The sequence below is a fragment of the Delphinapterus leucas genome, chromosome 16 (assembly GCF_059928025.1).
Source record: "Delphinapterus leucas isolate spDelLeu-1000000601 "Yukka" chromosome 16, BTC_Dleu_Yukka2, whole genome shotgun sequence".
NCBI lineage: Eukaryota > Metazoa > Chordata > Mammalia > Artiodactyla > Monodontidae > Delphinapterus > Delphinapterus leucas.
This window is the reverse complement of record NC_143144.1, coordinates 9,622,868-9,642,552: the sequence shown is the minus strand read 5'-3', so window position 1 is coordinate 9,642,552 and position 19,685 is coordinate 9,622,868. Positions and strand designations below refer to the sequence as shown.

General features: G+C 38.6%; 1 protein-coding gene across 16 annotated transcripts in view; it reads left to right on the top strand.

The window, feature by feature from the left end:
* LYST (lysosomal trafficking regulator) overlaps positions 1 to 19,685 on the top strand; it is a 191,536-nt gene that overhangs the window by 21,551 nt on the left and 150,300 nt on the right. For all 16 annotated transcript variants that reach the window (XM_089897446.1, XM_089897445.1, XR_016388032.1 and 13 more), the window contains one exon: positions 18,203 to 18,292. In XM_089897446.1, coding sequence (XP_089753572.1) covers positions 18,242 to 18,292 — 51 coding nt within the window. In that variant the 5' untranslated portion in view covers positions 18,203 to 18,241. Of the gene's footprint in view, positions 1 to 18,202; positions 18,293 to 19,685 lie in introns of those variants that run through there.

The following is a 19,685-nucleotide window of genomic DNA, read 5'->3' as shown; positions in this document are numbered from 1 at the left end:
GGGCTCAGTGAGGTTAAGTAATTTTCCCCAAGGCACACAGGAAGTACCTGAGTCTTTCTAGCCCCATAGCCCTTATGCCCCGCTATTGAAATCATGCCGGCCTTCTGCAAAGTAGGGGTCACTGAAGGAAAGGAAGTCAGAATGCTCTAAATCCTAGTGTGTTGACATTAATTTTTCTTATGGATAGTGAAGCCCCCAGAATAACAGATCTTGTGTGCAGAGGAAGATAGGAGTTGTATGACAAAATTCTCAGTAAATGGAGATGCATGACTCAAAGGTCAGTTGTGTTAACTTTAAATATGGTTATAATATAACATTAAAGGTGGATGAAATGGGATAATAATAATGTGCAAATCACCTTGGGAAGCCAGGATAGTATTGACTTGTCCTCTGGCCTGGGATCTGGGTGTGTATAGGGGTTTATTAAGAGGAGGAGATGAAGTGACCTTCCTGTGTGAAGGTAGAGGATATAGGGAAGTTTCATAGCAACAGAACTAGGGATCCTAATGGTAAGGGAGTAAAGAATTCAGGGGTAGGGGGAGGACTCATCTAGCTGTGCATGAAAAATCAGAAAGGATGGTGGCAGGTAGGGTGATTATATAATGTATTGACCAAACAGGTGTTATTTCGAAAATGAAAAGAATGTCATTAATAATTACTCTGGGACAAGAAGCATAAACTAGGACTGTCCTGGGCAAATAGAGATGTTTAATCATATCAGTCATGGGTAACCAGAGGACCTGTCACCCTGGAAGGGGGTTGTGGATGTTGAGAAGGAATGAATTGAGCCTTAAATTTGAGGGATGTGAATGGAGCTTACTAGCCTAAGATTATTCTCTAGCCCCATAATACTGCTCCAAAATGCTCTGGGCATGCCTTGTTCTCTAAGGGTCTGAAGGAAGTTATGAATTCATCTCTAGATGAAAATTTGGAGGCCATTAATATATAGATGGTACCTGAAACCTTAGAAGTGGATGATATTGTCACAGAACACAAAGGGAAGTGAGGCAGAGGGGAAAATGCAGAGGCTCACCTACATGAAGGAGCTGGCAAAGAAGCATCCAGCCAAGGAGACAGAAGGAGTTGTCGGAGGGGCAGGAGGAAAACTAAAAGAGATTTGGCATCTTCCAAGTCGAGAGAAGAGAGATTTAAGAAGTGAGTGATTGGGACTTCCCTGGTGGTCCAGTGGTTAAGACTCCGTGCTCCCAATGCAGGGGGCCTGGGTTTGATCCCTGGTCAGGGAACTAGATCCTGCACGCATGCCGCAACTAAGAAGACCGCGTGCCACAATTAAGACCCACCACAGCCTAGATAAATAAATATTAAAGAAGAAAAGAAGTGAATGATTAATAGTCTCATATGCTTCATGTTCTTCAGAGAGGTCAAATGAGATAAGGACTGGAACATATCTGTTGGATTGGTCTTGACTTGAGTAGTTCCGGTAGAGCAGTGTGGGCAAAAGCCAGACTGCAGTGCACAGAGGGGTGGAGGGGAAGGGAGAAGACTACTTCCAGTGCAGATTACCCTGAGTAATCTTGAAAGAGGAAGGTGTCAACATGATTTTTTTCTTTTTTAAATGTAGGCAGTGAAGAAGCCAAAGGAGATGAGGGGTTAAAAACTGAGAAGGAGATGGAAGTCCAAGCTGTGCCTCCTAATATTGTCTAGTCAGTAATTTTGTAGTAATCAAAAGAGTGAAAGTAAGAGGAAGAAACATTTTAGATCAAGAAAGACAAACTTCATAATGACTATAATTTGTCAGAAGCTGGACTGGGTGGGGAGTGTTTATTGAAGGGATCAAAGTCCTCATTTGGGTGAAATATTGGAAAGTGACATCTGGGTTGTGGACTAAGTCTAGGATTCTGTTTTTTCCGCTACTTTTTTTTAAGACTTTTATTTTTATTTAATATTTATTTATTTATTTGGCTGTGCCGGGTCTTAGTTGCGGCATGAGGGATCTTTAGTTGCGGCACACAGGATCTTTAGTTGTAGCATGCAGGATCTTTAGTTGTGGCATGCAGGATCTTTAGTTGCGGCATGTGGGATCCAGTTCCCTGACCAGGGATCGAACCCGGACCCCCTGCATTGGCAGCGTGGAGTCTTGACCACTGGACCACCAGGGAAGTCCCTTTTCCTCTACTTTTAAGCCTGTTTTTTTTGGAATGGTTTAACCATGTTCCACCCCCAAGATTGTTGTTGGGATGGGTTTGCTATTTTCTAGGGATTTGTCCTTATACTCCTTCTTTTTAAAAGTTAACTGTGTCTTTGTACATTTGCAATATTTTCTGGTTAAATATACTTAAGTTTTCTGTTGTGGTAGCATTTGATTCTTGGCTGAATTCACTGCTCTTGGTAATTTCTGTTTAGCAAAAGTGAATTCCAATCTATATGCTTGTTTTATATTATGAACTTTTAAAGAGCAATAATAGTATATTAATTTTTTCCTTTCTCTTCCCTCTTTAAAATTGCTCTGATCAAAATGTGATTTGCTGCAGTGAAATTCTTATTAAGTTTTGTAGTTCACTTGTCTTGGTTCCTTAGATGGAAGAGTAATAGTCGTAATTGCATAGATATTATTTCAACAGTATAATTATTATACAAAGTTTAGATGAGTATAAAATTAAAACAATGGTGAGAATGATTTCCTCCTTTATTATAACTATGTGCTTTATTCAAAAGGCCAACAAAACATGTTTATCAGTTCATAAAGTGCATTCATCGTTATTGCTTCTGAGTATTCATTCATTGAAGTACAAAATTCAGTGTATCCTCACCAATGGTAAAAGGAGATTTTACTGCTGTGAATTGTAGGACAGCTGTATATTCATCAGCTCACTCTTACACTGCTTTTTGATATTTGCTTATCTGAACCTTTAATGCACTATGATTTTATTTTAGTCTATTAAAGATTAAAATCCTTTGCCATTTTCTGGACTTCCTCTTAATGATGCTTCCAAAGACAGTAATGCTGATAACTGTTCTTGCTTTTCTGTTAGCTTTATTTAAATATTTTGGAGAATATTTCTAAAGTCATACGTTCCACACTACTGAAATATATTTATTTTTTTCTACACCTTATTTTTTTAAAATAAAATCTCAGTGGTTTTGACAAAACCTGATTATGCACAGTTTAAGGAAACATTTAGAATGTGTAATTTTAATCCTAAATTAATCTTGATGTTTACTGTTACTGTATGACTATTACTATATTGCTATTTTCTGACTGTTGTACTGTCACAAAAGTCCATAGCCTAAAAAATGTTTAGAGATCATCTACTTTGTTTTTGTTTAAATATGTATAAGAAGAATGGGGATCAGAAAGGTTAAGCACTTTGCCTGAGATGCTAAAGAGTTTGAGGCAAAACAGAAAACCAAAAGTCTCTTGACTTTTAGTCTAGTATTCTTTCTCCTATACCACCAACTTCTTGAACATTTTAATGCATTTTGAGAAAGTAATCCCATAACCAAAAGATGCCTTATACAACATGGAAAACAGAAGGGTTTGGCTTCTAGTGTGTAGTTTATTTATAACTTTAACCATTTTCTTTGCACGTGTCTACATATAGATCACAGTGATAGAAACTAGATTGTAATGATACCAATGTGGTCGAAAAAAATATTAAGTGCAGGTTGAATTTGAAATGCATTCACTCAGGAAGTGTTTAGTACATATTCCTGTTTTATTTCTGTTCTCCATCACTCCCAACCCCTGTGCCTTTCTTTCCTGCTGTCTGTCTATCTTCATGAATGGTTAGAGAACAATAGATGAAACAACTGGATCTCAGTTTGGTCTCGCTGTTATTTTTCTTGATGTGAAATGTTTTGTAACAGTAAACACATTTGTCTATAATTGCCTCAACTAAATCTTTTTCTTTAGAAGGGAAGCGAATTTTCATTGTGTCTGTAAGAATTACAGAGGAATGAGGAAACTAGTACTATGTACGTTTGCAAGGGGTCTTTAAAGCTTGTAAATATCTATGTTCAGTATTTCTAAAACTTATTTTGCAGACTCTTTTACCATATGCAAAGTATATATTAAAAACTGTTGATCATTATGATGTTGCTCTATAAATTATTTTTTATTTTTTCATTTCACATTTAGGATAAGGTTCCAAGATGTTTTTTAGTGTTTCTTTGGGAGGTATGGAAAACCATCATGTCTGCTACTGATTTGAAAGAATTTTGAAACTGTAAACTCTGAATTATACTCTTTAACATAGGAAGAATAAACATCCAAGATTTTATTGCTGAAGTTTTTTGTTTTTAATTTCAAAAAATTTTGGTAAGGTTTTTAGGCGTTTCTGTAGCACTTTCCTTAATACATCAAATTCTTGCTGTGGAATGGAGAAAGACTTTTGTAAATGTGCCTGTTTATTTCTTCATGCTTTAGCTGTGGGAATATTTCCTAAAGGAATTTGAATAACAAAATGCTTCCTATCAAAGTTAGTATTAAATGAATTTGTTTTTATTTATTGAGCTCTTCCCATTTGTGACAGTGTGTCAGGCACAAATGATTTTTTTTAAACAAATAAGACCTGATTTCCCTTCTTAAGGAAAGTATAATCTAGCTTTGAAAGAAACAATATAATTCTGTAATACAATATGGTGAGTCCTAGGATTAAGGCATGTAGAAAAGTAATTGGGAATTAATGGGAATTTCTGTAGCAGCAGCAACATGATTTAAAAAAAAACAACAGCAACAACAGTGAAATGGTGTTGAGAAAGTGTGTACCCTTAGGAGGAGTTATGGGGTAGTGCAGTGTGTTTTGGGATGTGTTGAGAGATTAAAAAGGTTAGATGGGGGAGGGAATCCCATAGCATGATGATAAGGAGTCGGGATCTTATTCCCTAGGAATTGGAGTGTCATTTATGATTTTTAAGGAATGTGGCTGACATTTTTAGCAGTTGTAGAATTTGAAGTGAATGGAAAATAGACCAGACAGGGTGACCAAATAAGAGGTTGCTGGTATGGCAAGTGAGAGAGATGAGGACCGGAGAATGCTTAAGCGTAAGTTTAGAGGGGAAGGACCAGACTCAAGATGATGACCATAAGAGCTACTAATTATTGATCTTCTGACAGTCTGCCGGGCCCAGCGCTGTCTCATTTAGTTTTAATATTCACAACAACTTGAGGTGCCCTTAGGAACTCAGTTTTATAGATAAGAAACTGAGACTTAGAGGAAGTCAAGTACCCAGGGTCATAGAGATAGCAAGTAACAGATGCAGAGGTGAGCCAGCAAGCTGTCAAGAGGAAGAATTGACTAGGCCCCGGATGAAGTGCTATTCTGTTTTTGTTTTGGTTTTTTTCTTTTTCCCAAAGTGACTGGGTAGAGGCCATTAACTGAAATAGGAATGAGGAAGGAAGAGCTGGTTTGATGGAGGGTAGGAGTCACTGTTTTGGAGAATAGACGTTTGTAGACAGAGTGCAGAGAGATGGCCTGGGTCTGAATCCTGCCTCTGACACTTGAAGCTCTGTGACCTTGAGCAGTTACCTCACCTCATGTGCTTCGGTTTCCAACACGTGACAAGTAGGGATATATCAATATTTGTACTTACGAGATTGTTATGAGGACTAAACCAGCCACTGTAGGAGAGTGCTTACAGAAGTGCCTGCTGTGTAGTAGTTAATCTTGGCAGGTGTTAGGTGTATCATCATCATCATCATTCTGTGAAAATCTAGAGATCTATTATGAAGATGGATGAACTATTCAGTATAAAACTTCTAGCACAATTCCTTCCAGTAGGGATGCAAAGCCAGGGGAGATGCTTTACTGGGATGGGCCTTCAGAGTTCCTTTTAGTGCAGCCGTGCTATAACCACAATGTCTGAGAATTTCCATTCTTTTATGGTGCTCAGGATCAAACACAGGTTCTTCTGAGTTATCTGGTTGCCCAATTTGTTTGGTTTAGAGAAAATGAACTGCTTGTTGAAGGGCTTAAGTTCGATACGTTTTGGTGTGACTTCCTCAGAATTTCTTTTAAAATTCTGCCTTGCTACACTGTGCCTGGGTTTCCTTTATTTCCTGGCCAGCTTTGTCATACAGGGAGCCAGGATGACCTCTCCTCTCTGGGCCAATCACAGGTTTCAAAGCAGCTGTGAAAGGAAAGCAAGAACGAAGACTTCACCCGTTTGGGGAAGGGGAGGGAAACAGGCAGTGGTGTTTGTTAGCTTCCTGAAATGTGAAAAAAATAGTATGTACACTTTTCTGGAGCCATTGCTTTCTTAGATTTTGACCCTTCCCCCGCCAGCTCATTTTATTGAGTTTTACTTGAACAGCCTACACAATTCTACATAATTTGGAAATATTTCATTCAACACATTTTTGTACCTTGACTTAGCCTAAATGCATAATACAGAATAAAAGTAGGAACAGTATAAACATTTTCTTCCACATTTACTAGTTAAGGATTATCATGGTCCTATATATATATTTTTAAGCTTCTCGAAACATTTTTAAATTTTCTGCTTTTCCCACCAAGACCTAAGTTGGACAAACAGGTGTAAAATTCTGAACCATCAGGGCATGAAGCGTGACCTCATGTGATCCAAGTCCTTTCCGCTCTCCTTTCCACGTGTTTTCAAGTTGTGTCCCAGGCGGTGCATTGCTTTCTTCCATGACATATCAGCCATAGGCGGCAAGAGCGCTTGGAGGTGTAGGGACAGTGGGGAAGGCACGTGTGCCAGGAGCAGCGAGCTCCCACACCAGCCGAGAGCACTTCAGAAACAGCCTCAGCAGGTGGGTGCACAGAGAAGGAAGGTCATGGCTGTTCCAGCTTCTTTGCACTCGGCTGGCAGGCCTGGGCTGCTTTCTAAGGTGAGAAAGACCTAGGGGCTCCCAAGGAAAATGAGCAGTTAAGAATCATTCACAACCAGGCAGTGATTTCAAGTGAGATTAAAAGTTCTCCAATTATCATTTTCTGTTGGAGAATGGAGGAGCAAAATCAAGAAGAGGGTTGAATCACCTTTCATTCTTCCATTTTCGTCATTCATTTGATGGCTCTTGGCTTTGATACAGCAGAAATAAAAGCAAAAAGGCTTCAAACCAACCTATCACCTGGGGCCAGGCTACTGCATACAAAACCTCTCCCAAGGACTGAGATAAAAGAACTTTGTCCCCCAAGCCCTGAAGAAGTCCTGTTTTGGTTAGGGAAATTTGTTGAAAGCTACAGCCAGCTGAGAAGCCATTGGCAACAGAGACAGAAAGCAGTGCACGTATACTTATTTCATTCAGTTGTAAACTGACAAGGTAAAGAGAATAAAAATCCTACTGTTTATGTAATAGAACCCTATTAAGTGGTTTTAGGAAGGGACTAGAACTTACGTAGCAATCTACTTTCCAGAGATTCCTGGGCGTTCATCATTCGTGCATTCATTTCTGGCAGAGTCCGGTTGGACACAACCTTTCTCCCCATCCCGCCCTAGACCCTTTGGAATTGACTGCATCAAACGTTCTGCACTGCGAAGTCCCTTTAGAGTTTATAATGAAAAGCCAAACCTAAAGAGAAAAGAATCCTTACACCTTCTCCCCAAGCATCAGTGTGAAGAAAACTCAGTCAGCTTAGAATATACCAAATAACATACCAAAGAAAGGAGTATGACCCAGCAAACCAAAATGACCAGTCCCCTGCCCCCCTCCCATGGTGCACCCCATCACACTGTAGTTATTTTCTTATCCTCGGTGGCTTGCTTGATGGCCGCCTATGGTCCTATATTTTTAATATGGAACACCTAGGTCAGAGCCAACTTTTACCTCTCTTATGTTGCAATCCTGGTTAGAGCTGAAGGTGTTACTTCTTGTTAAAATGTAAATACTTCTTTCTAGGAGGAGCAGAATTTTCCTTTTTTTCAGGTCACTTCTTGATGTAAATGAGAAATGGGGAAACATATGGAAAAAGATAACATGAACCTGTAGAAGACTAGGGTGGCAGGATACATTGCCTGGAGGACAGACAGACAGGCAGGGTTACTGCCTACTTACAGTTGCACTTAGTGCCAGACCTAATCACTAAAATGCTCTGACAGGCAGCATTCTAAAAGACATAGTTGGGCTGTGAGAAGTCTCTCAAAAATTTCATGCAGTATTAGGAAGACCATTGGACAGGATCTGAAGACCCAGGTGTGAAGCCCTGTGACTTTTGGGAAATCTCTTAACCTCCATCTGCCTTAGGGTTCTTATCTATAAAATTCTGAGGAGGTACTAAGATCATTTAACTCTCTGTGTGTTGATTCTCTAATAGATTTTCATTCTCAAGTAATTCATAAAATGTAAGCTCCATGGCAGTTTTCCTTTACTGGTAGTCAGCTTGTTACTTACTTCAGTGTTAGTTGAAAAAACGTTAAGGATGGTAGTTACTTCTTATAAATGGTTGTGTTCCAAAGGTTCATGTCTAAGATAGTTATTCAGACTGTAAATGATTTGCCCTTAGAGACAACGTTGTATGAGGGATTTGTATCCATAAGGCTGTTTAATCTACAGTGTACCTGGAAGTGGCGTTGTGAGAGAACCCCGGGAAGAAGGTTTGGGGAGGTGCTGCGATTACCTCAGCAAGCTTAACTGGCCTACTGTTTGCCTCACATGCTGCTACCCTACTTTGGGATCCCTTGCCCCAGACCGTCAGAGAGCCACCTCAGATGGCTTGGCGGTGCAGGAACACCTTCTCCCCTTGCCTGACAGGGTACTGGGCGGGGGTGGGGTGGGGTGGGGGTGCGGCCAGCTGTGTTGCCAGCAGTCCAAATTGGAACTGTCAATTCAGTTCCCCAGGGGGTCTGGGGGAGTTACTCAGACTCTGTAGGGTCTGGCGGAGTTCAAAGCCTTAATCACGTTTTTTTCATGATACCACATTAGTATCTAAGGAGCTGGAGACCACAGTCCAAACTTCATAAGGATGTGTGTGACATCCTGACTTCCAGTCAGATATTCTTTAAAGCAGAATTCAGAAAATCAAGTTCAGTGTTTGTCAAGAAGGGCCTGAGCTCTAAACAACTGCTGTAGTCTAAAACAACTGTTATAATTCCTGTTGACGTTATTGATTAAATGGAAGTTGAACATCCTCCTCAAGTATGGTGAATTAGCAGTAATTACAGGATTGTGCGAGAAAGATTTATCTTATTGCTAAAGTGGTTTTTAACAGATCTCTGATTCAGCTATTTAATTTAGAGCTTTGTTAAAGTGTCACATCCTTTCCTAACTCTCATTTTATTTTAGTTATTTTTTTTGATGTGGACCATTTTGAAAGTCTTTATTGAATTGGTTACAATATTGCTTCTGTTTTATGTTTTGTTTCGTTTTTTTGGCCCCGAGGCATGTGGGATCTTAGCTCCCCAACCAGGGATCGAACCCGCACCCCCTGCATTGGAAGGCGAAGTCTTAACCACTGGACCGCCAGGGAAGTCCCCCCAACTCTCATTTTAAATTTCAAGAATTTTATAAAAAATAAGCCCACAAAATATATTTTAATTTTTCATATTCAATGACTATCAAATTTTACTTCAATTTTCTCAAGACAATATTTATCTACTATAACATAGATTAAGATGCTTATATTAATAAAAATATACATAATAAAATGGATAAGCAACAAGGATATATTGTACAGCACAGGAAAATATAGCCATTATTTTGTAATAACTTTAGATGGAGAATAATCTATAAAAATATTAAATCACTATGCTATACACCTGAAACTAATATAATGTTGTAAATCAACTATACTTCAATTGAAAAAAAAGAAAACAAGCTACTTGCAAGAAGAAAAAAAATTTTGGTATGTAAATAGTATCCTAATAAACTTTCTGTCTTAAGTCTGTAGTTGGGAATCATTCTGATGGTTATTACTTAACATATGTAGTATGACCAAAAATTTACAGGGTAAAGCCTAGATTAACAGACATTTGCTTGCTTAAATGTTGTATAATTTAATTCAACCGATATGCCTTAACTAGCTTATTCCTTAAAGAGAATTCTGTTAATCTGAACAAGCTCAGTTCATAGTATCTTCTCCTCTTTCCCACACAAGTTTCCTGTATTTCAAACATATGGCTCTGTGTTGTGGTTACAAAAGTGTGTAGAGAGAGATTTTTAAATCTTGTTTCCTGGTGTACAGATTGCAAACTAGTGGACTTGAGTAAAGGTTCTGGGTAACATTTAGAGATAGCATTTGGTGTTAAGGAAACTTCTTTGCCCACTGTCTAATTTTTAATTGACCTGACAGAAGAAAGGCTGTGTCTTCTAAACTTGGGTTATTTTAGTTCTAGTTAATTAGCTCCAAAAATATCGTATAACTCCCAGGACAACTGTCATGGGATCTTGAACCTGTTGGCTTCAGTTTTTGTTTCCTATAGAATGTGGGGTTGGAGAACATGATGTCTAAAGTTTCTGCCATTGTGCAAATGTACGCTTCTAACTTATTCATGTTTATTCCTTTATTCGTGTCATTTATGAAATTGTATAAATAGTGTTATCATTTTTCTCCTCCTAAGTTTTTTTGATTTTTAGTAATGTGTTGCAAAGAATGTGTGAGATCTTTGGGAAAGTTATTAATTAGTCTCTAATCAATATATATTGAACTGTGGAGAGATGGGATTTAGCATAGCTAAGAGTCCATATGAACCAACCCTTATTTTCATGAAGGCTGCTTCAAATCGTAACAGATTCTAATTTAACAGAATTCATTGAGTACTAATTATTCTGTGCATTATTTTGTTTAAGCCTCATAATAATCCTGTAATTTGTAGTACTCTCCTCCTTTTCGGTACATAGTACATTTCTGAAAAATATTCTTTCTAATGGTAATTTCTCTAATACTGTTGTAATTAACAGATTTAGGCAAGTACATAGTATTATTTTAAAAGACAATGTACCAGGATTTTTGGCATTTGATGAAAGATTAGGAATTGAGTGCTTCAGGTGGCACTGTTTGATAAGAAAAAAATACGCTTTTTAATCAGGCTATAAGAATAAACTTCATTGTTATAATCTTTTTTTCTTGTCTTCTTCCTTTTACTTCTTGTTTTCTGTAGAAGTCACAAGGTAGGGAAAAGATAAAAAAATGCAGGTACCCTCTGCTTTTATTTTCAGTGTTTCCTTGGAAACTACATCATCATAAAGCAGAACATTAACATTTCCATGCTAACTGGTCTGTGAGGAAAGGTTGTAGTGATCTTTTCTTCCTCCAGATGGCACTCTCTGTTGGAACATGCTCAGCTAGTGCCAAGCATTTAAAATAGAACTACATACAACATATTCCAAGAATGTTTACTGATATCATATAATCTCCGAAGATCCACATAGCAACTGTATGGGATGGACATCTTATGGAAAAGGAAGCCAAACTCCACACACCTCTGTGTGACTGGCTAGTAATTGCTTGATTCCAAATCTGCCGCCTTTGTTTTCACCACTGTCACAGTGTTGACAATCTGACTATTCAGAACAGATTCAGAAACTAAAAAAAATAGAATGAGTAATCAGACTTGTAAATATTTATTGAATAAGTAATAAATATTGGTTGAATTAATGAATGGATGAATTAGTGAAAAAGTGAACTGTAGCACAATGGACTCCACGCTTCTTATCACCATGGCCACTTGTTATTTGACAGTTCTTGAGAAGGAAACTTGGTGACCTTTGGAGTACTTCTTGCCATATTGTTGAGCTTGAGATTTTTTAAAAAATTTATTTATTTACAGCTTTGTTGGGTCTTCGTTGCACGTGGGCTTTTCTCTAGTTGCGGCGAGCGGGGGCTACGCTTCGTTGCGGTGCGTGGGCTTCTCATTGCGGTGGCTTCTCTTGTTGCGGAGCACAGGCTCTAGGCGTGCAGGCTTCAGTAGTTGTGGCTCTCAGGCTCAGTAGTTGTGGCTTGCGGGCTCTAGAGCACAGGCTCAGTAGTTGTGGTGCACGGGCTTAGTTGCTCCGCGGCATGTGGGATCTTCCCAGACCAGGGATTGAACCCGTGTCCCCTGCACTGGCTGGCGGATTCTTAACCACTGCGCCACCAGGGAAGTCCTGTTGAGCTTGAGATTTTATCTTCAATGGTAAATGTAATATCATTGGTTGCACTGATTAAAACACAGAAGTGACAAGGTCTTTTCAAATGCCGAAAGGTGAAGAATGTATGTAGTAATGGCTTGGTGTAGGGGCAGGTGTAGTCGTTCTATATGTCAAGAAAATAAATGTTTGAAGATCCACAAGACTGAGGGTGAAAGCTTAATTCTGTGATCTTTTGGATAATAGGTTGTAGAAATTAATCACAGAAGCAGATCAGAGCTAAAATATCAAAGTCAGCTATCCAAATGTCTGTGGGAAGTCTCACTCAATAAAGCAAAACTTATGTTGTTGAGTATTTAATTTCCAGAAGGTAAAGGAAATAATCGGGGAGCTGATACTCTGAGCCTAATTTTGACCCACTGTGAGGGCTTAGTTAGACAGTGAACATAATGGGAATCCTGAGAGAAAAGTCATGTCATTCATTCAAATGATTGCCTTCTCTGTGCCACGTACTATTCTAGATGCTGTAGATTTAGCAGTAAATGCAACAGAAAAATTCCCTGTCATCAAGGAGCTTTCAAGAGCTTATAGTGATCTATTGTCTAGAAAACTAGCTTCATGGTTACTTGCCTACAGTAACCTTTCACTTCACCTCAGACGCTGACTTGCAGGGTCACACTCTGGATGTTGTCATCATCTGGAACTGCTTGCTTCAAAAATCTGTGAATTCCAGTATCTTCCGTAGCACATTCTCTGTTCTTCTCTCTCATAGGGATTGATTACCTGTATGTCAACATTTGCCTGGTGTCTTTCTCTTCCCTACCCAGCCTGTACACATTTTGACCATATGGATCGTTCTTTCACCTGTACCCCTGATTCCCTTCCACTTATGCTTCTGCTGCCTCCACCCACCAAAACCCTCATTTCAAGACCAGTGATACAATCTGTATTCTCTCCTGTTAGATCCAAGCAGCTGAATGCTGCTGGAGAATCTCAAATAGCTGAGGAAATTGACACCATCAGAAATTCACGTTTACAAGCGCATCAATAAATCCTTTTATTTATCCTTGGTCACCATTCTCTCCATCCTTGTTTTCCTGCTGCTCATTTTGCTTTTTGATACCAAACTTATTGTAATTCTTCCAAGGACTTGACTTGGGCCTCTCTTCCTGTCTGTAATGCCTTTCTTCTCTCCTTGTCTCCCTTTACCTGTTCTGCTTTTTCTTGAAGATTATCTCCTTCATGAAGCTTCTCTGACTCCTCAGATTGGGTTCAGTGCACCGTATCAGTATGCAGTACCCTGTGTGTTGGTTTGCCTTTGCCACCATAACGTGATCTTCCTGAGGGGCAGAGACTGGGACTGCTTTCACAGTGTGTATTCTTAGTGCCTGGCACAAAGGGGGTGTTTAGTAAATGATAGCTAAATGAATACATAATAAACAGGAAGAAGAATATGAAGCAAAGCTGGAATATAGAGAATTGGAAATGCAGAGTTCCTAAAGTTCAAAGAAAAGATAGGTAAGGTGCCATGGATACAGTTTCTAGAAGGGAAAGTGGTTGTAAGATGACCATAGACTGGTCTTTATGGAACAATTGGAAATAATATGTGAAGAAAGGTAGAGGTAAAGTGGCCAATTGAACTCAGATTTTAAAATAACCTGCAGAAGAAGGATATGAAACAAATAACAAAAACAAAATTATTTATATATAAAAGAGGAACACAAACCTCTGAAAATAATGAGCTGAGGTTTTGAAAAAGGTTAAGGCTGACCTTTTTACATTTTATATATAGAAGATGAAAACAACAGGCAAATAATAGATTCTTCCTTGAAACAAACTGACCCTATAATCAGATACAGAGAGTAAATGAAACTTCTCAACTTCTGTTTTCTTTCTGTCTTCTCTGACACGAAAAACGGTCTACACACAGACTAATAAGTGTAGAAGTAAGAAGAATAATAGAAAATTTAAGCCCAAGAGTGAGGAGGAGATTGTATCAGAATCTCTGGTTGCTCTAAATGAATTCACATCCCAGGTTCAGGTTCTGAGAAAATTTGTTAATGTCATTGCTGGACTGGTAATCTTTGAGTTATTATGGTAAATTTGAAAAATTTCAGAAGACTGTGGAGGAATAAAGTTCCAAAATTATAAAAAAGAGTGTAGATTCCATAGATTTTAGTGAGTTTGAAGTTACCTTCACAAACGATTCTAGCGATCATTTTAAAAGATTTGCAAACGTTTACAGAAGGACTAGATGGGCAGTAAAGGTTAAGGGGATTCTCTAAAACTAATTCATGCAGATCACCCAGTTTCTACTTTTGATGGGGATGTACAGGTACACATCAGGAAAGTGCTGTAGCTGTAACATACGTAGATTTCCACAAGGTGTTTGACATCATCTGTTCTATCATTCTGTTCTTGGGGACACAATGGAGAGTGGGACTATAGTATGGGTACAGTTACTGAACAGCGGAACTTGATCTTAGTTATTAACTGGCAGCCATGTGGGAAATCTTTTAGGGGCTGCAGTTTTGACCCTGTTCCACTCATCAGATTAAAACACCTCCCACTTCTGACTCTCAGCTGGTAAACTTGTGGTTTATTTCACTGAGAAGATAGAAGCCTCCAAATCTTGGTCCTCCCACTGCCAGATACACGAGTCTTCCTGCATCTGTACTCATGAACTCTGTCATGCTTCTTACTCCGTCGGATGAACTGTCACTGTTGCTTCCACTTGCACATTGGATCCTCTTCATTTTGCCTCCTCATTGGCCCTGGTATTATCTCCTCTCATTCTAGTTTTTCATCTATTTTCCTTTCTCTGTTGGAGAAACATGCTGTACAAACATGCTATGATATCTCAGCTTACAAACATGCTGTTATATCTTTTTTTCTTAAAAAAAAAAAAAAGAAATAGCCAACAACAACTCCCCTATCTAATGTCCCTTTCAAGCTACCACCCATTTCCTTGCTACCCTTTTGGGCAGAGCTTCTCTAAGGAGTTTTCTAGACCCCTTGCCTCCATTTCTTCACCACTCTTTGTGACTCCACTGAGGCCACTCTTGGACACGGTTGTCTGTAACTTCAGTGTTGCTAAATCCAGCGGTCAGTTCCCAGTTTCCATCTTACTCAACCTCTCAGCGATATTTGACACAGTTGATCAATCTTTCCTGTTTCAAGTTTTCCTCCCCTGGTTTCTGGGAAGGACCACTCCTGATTTTTTTTTCCCGCCTCACATGTTATTTCTTCCTGGTCTCCTATGCTGGAATCTCCCTGAGTCAGTGGTGTTAACCCCAGGGCTCAGTCCTAGAACCTCTTCTCTGCCCCACTTACACTCATTCTCTGGGTCCCCACTGTTCAATACCATAGCCACTAGGCACAGTCCCCATCATTGCAGGAAGTTCTGCCAGACAGCACTGCTCTGGGTTGTTTCATCCATCTGGTCTCATTAAACTGCATCTATATGCTGATAACTCCCAAACTGACTCACCAGTCCCATCCTCCCACTTTGGTATATCCAGCTGCCTGCTTGATATCTTTTACTTGCTTCCTGAGAGACCCATCAAACTTGACATAGCTAAAGGCGAACTTTATTTTCCCTCCCAACTAGTCTTACTTGTCCGTGAACTGCGCTATTCTGTCTCTTTTTTTTGGGGGGGGGGGTGGGCAAGGAAAGGAGGGTGGGCAGGAAGGAGGCTTCCATTCATCACGAGAGTTCCAGAGGAACACTTCTGTTTCTTCTTTCTACATCTGACTTCAGTCCCTGAGAAGTAGGAGCGAGAGGCTTTTCTCACTTTTGTGGTAATGTTTAACTTCTCTCTTTCTTCTCTTCACTCAGTATCCAGTGCATCAAACATACACTAATCTCAGAGCCCTGGAATACTCTTTCCCCGGATACTCACACGGGCTGTTTTCTTACTTCATTCAGGGTTTTGCTCGGATATCACATCTTCAGGCATTCCTCGCCAGCCCTATCTGAAGTAGCATTCCTGTCGCTCTGTACCCTTATTCTGTTTTACTTTGTTTTCATAGCACTTAGTACTACTACGTGACATTAGAATGGGTTTATTTTTTCTGTCTCTACCCCACTAGAATCCATGACGGTAGGGATTTTATTTTTGCTCTATAGTCAGTGTCAAAAATAGTAGCTGGCGTATAATGAATGCTCAATAAACATTTGTTTAATTAAATGGCATATTGATGAAATTTCTGATGACATAAAACTAGGGGTTATAGCTAATACATTGTCAGGTTTTGTTTTGTTTTGGGCATTTATATTTTACACTGTACCTGTCACTGAATTAGAGAAAGTGAAACCTGCTATTTTTCTGGGAAGGTCATTTATATGATTAGAGGCATTTTGTTATTATGCTTTTCATTTATGGTAAATTTTAAGAATATAAAAATTCTAGTAATATTGTTGGGAGCAAGTCTTACTTATTATGTCACCATAACAATAGTTGTATTAGAAGGTGAAAATTGTAATGATGATGAATTTAAAATTTGGCATGATAGTTATAAAGTGCAAAAAGTAATAAGACACAGTTCCTGGCCTTAAGGAACTCATGACCTAGGAGGTAAGACAGTCATATAGATAAGTAGCTACAGGGTGTCCATGTAGTTTGGAAACAGGGGCAAAAGTATATAATGTCCTAAGCACATCTTCAATTTATTTTTTAAAAAACCCTGTATTTTCAGACTTTATGGACACCCAGCATAATATAGGGTGATAAAAGCTAGAATACAGCTGTGAATAAAGAGTGATGGCAGAGTGAAGGAGGGCACAGCTGACTGTGCTGGCGGATAGGATTATGATCTTGGATGGAGTGAGACTCCATGGATATCCAAGCTGGGCTGTGTAAAATATGGAGCTAAAGAAGCCATGTCAGTTTAAGAACATTAGAAAAATCCCTCAGCTTGGCCTAGAAATGTCCCTCGGTAAGAGAGAGAAACAGATGGATCCGGTTGTCTGTCAGCCTTCACTTCTAATGGCCAGGCTGAGTGAGCTGGAATTGTTTTAGGATCGTGAGATAAATCGCTCCACCTTGTAGTAGTCCAAGCTAGAGGGTGCCGGTAGTCAGCTCAATTCATACAAGACCTCATGCTCATGATTTTTTTTTTTTTTTACATCTTTATTGGAGTGTAATTGCTTTACAATGGTGTGTTAGTTTCTGCTCCATGATTTGATTGATAATTTCCCCGCCCAAATTCTAGAGTTAAAACTACAGGGATGATGCAGTAGGAGCAGGTCTGGAAGGTGTTTTGAGACTCCATTCCAGGGCTGTTTCGTTTGGTCGAGCAGTTGATGCACTGGTGCTTGGCCAGTGGAGTGCGCGAGTAGGACTGAAATCTAGCCTGTGCTTTGATAGCTGTGTGCCATGGGCTGCATCAGCCTAGGAGGAGGTGCTTTTTCCCTAATTCACACAAAGTCCTATGTAGTGTAACAGCAGCTCTGTCCTATTTCCTGCCTACTCTATTGTCAAGGGCCTAGAATAGTGTGGTACGAGAACTGTTTGTCAAGCTGAAAGGAATTCAAGACAGTTCTCTAGATTTGAGCATTTTAAAGCAATTAAAGGTCGTTTTGATTTTATAAACTTGTGGTTCAAAATAAACCTTTCTGTTTGCCTTATAACTGTAATAAGGAAGTTTTTTCTCATGCCTCTGCCTGGTAAAAGCTGTAGAGAAGGAGAAAACTACAGAGAAGCACCTTCTTGCTACCCCAGAAGTAGGAATTTATCCTTTGGTATTATAGAAATAGCCTTCATTGTGTTATACACAAAAGATTAATTCATTTTTAAAAATTCAAGAAGGAAAGGAAATTTGGTGGTGGTTTATTCATTGTTTGGCTGTAGTATTTTCTGATTTCTCATATATCCTCAACCTAGATTTCATTGTTAAGAAGACTGATGTTGCCTGATTCTCCTTCCTTTATAGGGATTTACCTGGAGGTTATAAGTTGGGGGTTGGGAGAAGAGCCGTGGGGAGCTACAGTCAGGTTACCTTTTTCAGATCAAATATGTTCCAAGACTCCATCTCTCAAGACACGATTCTTGAAGCTACAGGCATTTTTTAGTGTGTTCTTGAGATTCAAAAAAATCGTTGTCTGTTTCATACATCAGATGTGAAGACTGGCCTCTTGTTTTTATGTCAGAACTTCAGTTGTTAAAAATATTTGTTTTACTATTGCTGTTAATATCTTTCTCCTTTTTTTTTTGGTAGGTGAAGCTTTGTTCTAAGATTATTTGTTTCGTCTAGTTCATGAACTCAAATCATAAAGACCCTAAATGTTACAGAAGTGTTGAAAGATTGGTAAGTATTTAATGTAACATATATTAGCAGTCAAAATCCTTGGTTCAGTCCAAGACTTTGAAACTATATAGTTATGTGACATTAAATTTTTAAACCCCAAAGTGAAAACAGCTAAACTTTCTAGATATGTAAATTGTGGTTTATTCATACCATGGCATATTGCACAGTGGTTTAAAGGAATGAACTTAATGTCGAGGGGGAAAAGCAAAGTTATGAGAGGATGCATATAATATACTATTTTTTATCAATTTTTATTGGAGTATTGTTGCTTCACAATGTTGTGTTAGTTTCTGCTGTGCAGCAAAGTGAATCAGTTATACATACACATATATCCACTCTTCTTGAGATTCCCTTCCTATCTAGGTCACCACAGAGCACTGAGTAGACTTCCCTGTGCTTTACAGTAGATTCTCCTTAGTTATCTATTTTATATATAGTAGAGTATATGTATCAATCTCAATCTCCCAATTCATCCCACCCACCTATAATATACTGTTTATATAAAGTGTTAAAAATAACTAAAACAGTACTGAATATTTTATGGCTGTAACATTGTCAAAATTATAAAAATATGTATGGAAATGATAAACAGCAACTAGAGAGGTGGAAGAGGTGTGGCTTTCCTGTACTATAAGGTTTGATTTCTTTACACACATACACACACACACAGACACACCCACACATGGGAACTGAACTGAACATAGCATAATGTTAATACTTGCTAGATCTGAGGTCTGAGCATTGGCTATAACCTCACGTTATACGTTCTTTGCACTTTTCTGGGTATTTTAAATATTCCAAAAAAATCTTTAAAAATTACCATGCAATCATCTTTTCAGTTGACATTCAGAACGGCTGAAAGGCAATAGGTAAATTCAGCATTCCTATTAGATGCATAGGAAGAAATAAGTATTTCTTAATGTGCAAAGCAAAAGTGTCCCCATCACCCCTACCAGTGTTGTTCTGCTAGTACTCATGCAATTGAAAGAGTAGAAAGTGTGTGAATATTGGATAGAAAAATTCAGAATTTTTGTTATTTGTAGATGACAGGGTTTTATATCTGGAAATTCTGAGAAAATCAATAAGAGAGTTCAGTGAGAAGTTTGGACATATGAGTAAAGTTTGGATATCTCAAAATAAATCTACTTCCTATAGGCCTCCTATATACCAGTTTTCTATCCGAGTAAGAATGTATCAATATAATGGAAAATAAAATCCCATTCAGAATAATGGCAAAACCCATAAAACACCTTGGAATAAACCTAACAGAAACGTGTGAAGCCTATTATATGAAGTAACAGCAATTTCTACTTCAAGGAAATAATAGGATAAATGTGCAAATATTGTAAGGATGTTTATTGCAGCTTTGTTTATGATAATAAGAAACTAGAAG